The 5342-nt window shown below is 32.4% G+C and overlaps 2 protein-coding genes across 4 annotated transcripts in view; both read left to right on the top strand.

Annotated features, from left to right (window-relative positions):
- Positions 1-988, top strand: part of LOC108750358 (probable dolichyl pyrophosphate Glc1Man9GlcNAc2 alpha-1,3-glucosyltransferase) — a 4613-nt gene extending 3625 nt beyond the window's left edge. For all 3 annotated transcript variants that reach the window (XM_018489761.1, XM_018489762.1, XM_018489763.1), the window contains exons 7-8: positions 55-197; positions 520-988. In XM_018489761.1, the coding sequence (XP_018345263.1) occupies positions 55-197; positions 520-943 (567 nt within the window). In that variant the 3' untranslated portion in view covers positions 944-988. The remainder of the gene's footprint in view (positions 1-54; positions 198-519) is intronic.
- Positions 989-3879: 2891 nt separating this feature from the next.
- Positions 3880-5342, top strand: part of LOC108750341 (chromatin assembly factor 1 subunit A-like) — a 19538-nt gene continuing 18075 nt past the window's right edge. Inside the window, exons 1-2 of the mRNA XM_018489731.1 lie at positions 3880-4132; positions 4396-5246. Of these exons, the coding sequence (XP_018345233.1) occupies positions 4063-4132; positions 4396-5246 (921 nt within the window). The 5' untranslated portion in view covers positions 3880-4062. The remainder of the gene's footprint in view (positions 4133-4395; positions 5247-5342) is intronic.

The following is a 5342-nucleotide window of genomic DNA, read 5'->3' as shown; positions in this document are numbered from 1 at the left end:
TATATATACATACATACATACGGATAGATTAAACAACTAATATAATTATTTTAGCCTGCATTATGGTGTCTATATAAAAAGCCTTATGTGAACTCGAAAGATTTTATTAGGTGCATTGTACTATGTGTTTTAAGTTCATTCATGTTTGGTTGGCACGTACATGAGAAAGCTATATTAACCGCAATTATTCCTTTGTGGTAAGTCCTATACGCCTTATAACAGAGTCAGGCCACGAGAAGTTATTAAAACAAGAATGAAAAAGAAGAGCATATATACAATTTTTTTTTACATATAATATTTCATTCAAACTTATGTTATCTTACATTCTAATTTACTAAAGTTGATAAAAACGATAGGTCAATCAAAAATCTGTTATTTCGTGGCCAGACTCTGTTTATATAATAAGTATTAAACTCATATAATAAATATTCAACTCAAAGGTTACTGTTTTATTACCTTATGAAATATGTATTTATTTGTAGTAAAAATATAATATAGTATGTTTTATAATAATTTTAGCATCCTTGCAGCGCTACATGTGGAAGATGCGCGCATATTCATTATTTTAAGCAGTGCTGGACAAACTGCTCTCTTACCATTGCTATATCCTGACAACTTGTCTTGTCTGAAATTATTATTGTCGCTGGCGTATATGCTTTCATCGATTTTAATCTTGACTAATCACCACGGCAGGCCTTTATTACGATTACATGAATGGCTGTACGTAATACCGCTGCCATTAGTTACGGTCTACGAAGTGGTACTGCATAAATTGTTGTTCGGCGACAAACTGCCATTCTTACCATTAGCATTTACTTCTATATACTGTGCTATTGGTATAACTTATTGTTGGATGCTATACTATTATATGTATCTGCAGAATGATGCTCGTGATAAAACAGTGGGAGACAAATCTAATCGCCAAAGATTAAAACAGTCCTAGATTTTACAAATTGCTAGAGATTTACAGTAATGATTTGTATCCTCCTGAGCGAAATAAAATATTTTTATAAATTGTATATTTATCAGATGATTAAATATGTTATATATTATATAATTTAATATTTTATTATAAGTAGAAATTTAAGAGAGAATTTTTAAGTTTTAAGAATTTTCTAATAAAATTTATATTTTTGGCGCGAATGTAATCGAGGTTAATACCTTTGCGTGAGCAGTGTTTCAGATATTGTTCTATTCCTGCACAAGAGAGAAACTTGAAAGAGAACATAACGATCTTTTATGGGGCTCCCGCACACAGAACGCGGCAACGCTTGCCGCGCAGCGGAAGTTGGCGCGATAGCCACTCAACGTCTCGCTTGCTCGAAAGTAATAGATATATAATTTCAAATTTTTGAGTTGAATTCAATCCAACTTTTGCCGCACAGCGGAAGTAATATTATATCATAAACGATTGATTATTTGACGATTGAAGATCACACGAAGGAAGAAACACATCTGTAAGTCCGTATAACAACACAACATGTGTTTACGTGCGGCAAGCAGCTGCCGCATGTTAACACGTGTTGTTATACTTACAAACGCGTTCCTTCTTTCATGTGATTTTCAATCGCCGAATAATCAATCGTTTGTGATTGTCAGTAATTAATTAATAAATCGGTTAATAAATTCCTTGTTTCATCAAATGAGTCAAATCGAAGTGTCAATATATTAAAACGTGAGACAATTTATAAAAGAAGAATCTCATCGTAAAACATGTGACTTATTAATATCTACTTAAAGGCATTTAATATTTGAGTGAAAGAAAATTATCCAATCGCATTTCTCCTATAAAGACGCGTGTAAAATGTGATTGGATAATTTCCTTTATGCATACGTTTATGCGGTTATGCACACCTTGGCGGAAAAACAGAAAGCAGAAAAGCGGAAGCCAATCAGAACTCGCGGAAAAACAAACGGAATGTACCGCTTACTACTACCGCGAGTTCCGATTGGCTTCCGCTTTTCCACTTTTCGATTTTTTGTCAAGGTGTGAACCCGGCCTTATAGCGTATTCGATTTGCTGACTCAACCCGACTCCGAGTCAACGGTCTGTTCTTTTTAACTGCATTTTTTGTACAATTTCTTCTTTTGCAGCTGAACAAAACAGACCATTGACTCGGAGTTAGGTCGAGTCAGTAAAGGGTCTTTTTTTTATAGAAGTCATAGACGGAAACTAACCAATCACAATCAAATATAAGGAGAATACTCGATTAGAATTGGTCAATTTCCTACGGCTTAAGACTTCACAATCATCTACGACTTCTATGTAGAAGACTCTTAAATCAAATACGCTAATGCATGAACCAATCAGAGTGCTATATTAGCATCTTAAGACATTGCTTGAGATTAAGGCCGATATTTATTAATCAGATCTTATATTCAAGACCGCCTTAAGTACGATTTAAGAAGTCACCAACCAATCAGAAGGCTGCATTAGCGTCTTAAAACATTACTTAAGATGGTCTTGAAATAATCAACTATGAATACCGACCTAAGATTATGGATTTCTGCCTAGTTCAGATGACTAGCTGGCGAGTGTATAGCAATTGCCCACGAGCCAATTGCGCACAATCACAAAGCTAAAAAAAAACAACAAAAACTACACAGAAGTCGCTGTGATTGGTAGTAGGCAATTGCTACAGTGTACAAGTGAACCGCTTCCCTAGCTGGCGATTAAAATTAAAAAAAAAAAAAACGTAAAAGTTGTGTCTAATCATAATTATTACGACAGCAAGTCCATGGCCATGCATCATACATTTTAAGTAAAAACATAGGCTCATATTCAGAACGCGCTTTTATCTTCAAAATTCTATAGTATGCGTAACGTAAATTATAGCATGTTAGCGCGCTAATATCGTTGTAAGCGCGTTTTGAATACGGATCATAATTGTTTTTCATTATGTATTTAAATGGAATGAATAAAAAATGTTGGACCAATCACAAACTGGAGAGAAAGCGGACTCTGATTAGAGGGACAATAATTTCAAGATACACAATCGACCTCCAGTGGCTCCTTTCCATTTGATAACACAAGTCGACACAAGTGTTCTATTTTTATTATTATCTGAATGTCCACAAGGATAGAAAAACGATACTTGTGTCGACTTGTGTCATCAAATAGAAAGCACCCATTGGTTCCTGTTCATGTACAGCAGAAATAAAGAACAGACCTCAAATCGAGCCGATCGAGGTTTTATCGCATGAAGTTGTTCCTTTCACGCGTTTTCCCGCGGATTTCATTAGGATTGTGTGCTGTGCTGTGTGGTATAGAATTGGCGGTATGTTATTTATGTTATTTAATGTGACGCGCGCGCGCGTTTGTTTAAATGTGAAAATTGCATTTTTTTCAATTCATAATTTTTTCTACATGTTTTCGTTATTCACTCTACATTATATTCTTCGCGAAATCAGCTGAACTGTCTTGATGAATTGTTCTCGTTTAGGTTATAGCGACAAGATCACACTGACAGTTCTAATTGTTCCATATAGTAATAACGTAATTGAGAAATGCTAAAAATATTGTGTTATTTTAAAAACAAGATAAATTCACGACAATTCAATAATCACTTGGCGAAAATGCGCAGTCTTATTTTTGCAACTTCAACATTTCTTTATAAAAACAAAAAAACTCCAAAGTTTGTGGATACTTTCCATTTGGTGACAAGTGATAGAAATCGACACAAATGTTATTCTGCTTGCAAAGTCTAATGAATGTACTCTTTGTTTCCTGTTTTTTGCTATTTACTACTTTTTAAGCTTATTCTGCAAGATGCTTTTGTTTCTTGTTTTTATTATTTTTTAAATATTTTGTCTGTTTGCCTCTTATCTCGTTTTTCGTTTTTTATCCGAGATAAAAGTTAACTTTGAAAGAACTAAGAAATACGTGGCAAAAAATTCAATAGTTGGTCAAGAAGGAAAAAGGCATGAGATAAAAAACAAGAAACAGAAAACAAAGAACACACACATTAGGCTTTATTCATTGAATATCAAGAAAGAATGATGAATGTCGATTTGTGTCACTAAATAGAAAGCTGTATGTACCAGATTTAACAAATAAAAAGTATGGACGGTTCAATGGAAGACAGTGTGATACAAGAAATAACACCAAAGAAAAAAAAGAAAATGAGACAAGGTAATTTGATTTTCTTACAAATATATTGCATATATTTAAATAAGTTTGTTTGTGTTGCTTGTACTTTTTGCATTCAGCATTTTTGCATTCTCTCTTTTCAATATATATTTTTTATGTTTTAAATATTTAAATATATATTTATTGAATGTAAAAAATTTTGGAGAATTTAAGTAATGCAAACAAATCTATCATCTATATGCTGTAACATTTATATTTACATAGTGCAAGTATTTATTAATTACACAATTATTTCATTATTTTAGCACAACTACCATTTCAAATATTAAGTTCTTCCAAATCACCAAACAGTACAGATAATGAGTCTAACACGAAGAAGAGGAAAATAAAGTCGCCTTTGGTAGGATCTAAGAGCTCTAAAGTGTTGAAACTTGCAACAAAAGAGAATTCGGTCAAAAAAGTACCTGAGAAAAAAAGAGAAGATGCAAGCGAGAAAAAGCTTGATGTTAACGATGACATTGAAATAATATTAGATGACGAAAAAGATCTCGAGCAAAGTGATCAGCAAGATACCAGGAAAATCGATAGTACATCTAAAAACAACACTTTAGGAAAAAATAAGAAACTGGATAAATCTCAACAGAAACTTGGTGCCTTAACTAAGTTTCTAAAAAAAACAGACAAGGAGATTGAAAAAATTGACTATATCGATAATTTACCTGAACAAAAAGATAGTAATCATGGTAATAATTTACTTGAATTAAAAGATAAGAAAGACTGTCAAGATATATCTGTACATAAGGAAACAAATGAAGTCTGTATAAATGAAAGCTTAGACGCACAAAGTATTCGATCTGAATTAGATACGTCTCAACTAAGTGAAATAGATGATAGTATTGTTAATAAGGATACAGATCTTTCTCTTCAGAAAACGGACTGTGATATTACTATTTTATCTTCGGATAACGAGGATTCGAGCGAGCTAGATACATCAATATCAAATAGAAATAAAGAAACTAACAAACCTGCATCTCCTGTTACTCCAAAAACTGACAAAAATAACAAGAAGAATAAAATTAAAAAATTAACTCCAAAACAATTGCAAAAGAGACAGGAAATTATCAAAAGAAAGGAAGAGAAGCAGAAATTAAAAATGGTATGTAAATAGAGGAGGTGTACATTTTATTTTTGTTTATTTATAAAATAAGTTTAAATTAATGTGATTGTATTGTACATATATATATATATATAT

This window comes from Trachymyrmex septentrionalis, unplaced genomic scaffold, assembly GCF_001594115.1.
Source record: "Trachymyrmex septentrionalis isolate Tsep2-gDNA-1 unplaced genomic scaffold, Tsep1.0 scaffold36, whole genome shotgun sequence".
Classification (NCBI taxonomy): domain Eukaryota; kingdom Metazoa; phylum Arthropoda; class Insecta; order Hymenoptera; family Formicidae; genus Trachymyrmex; species Trachymyrmex septentrionalis.
Note: the sequence above shows the minus strand (reverse complement) of the source record. Positions and strands in the feature narration are given on the sequence as shown.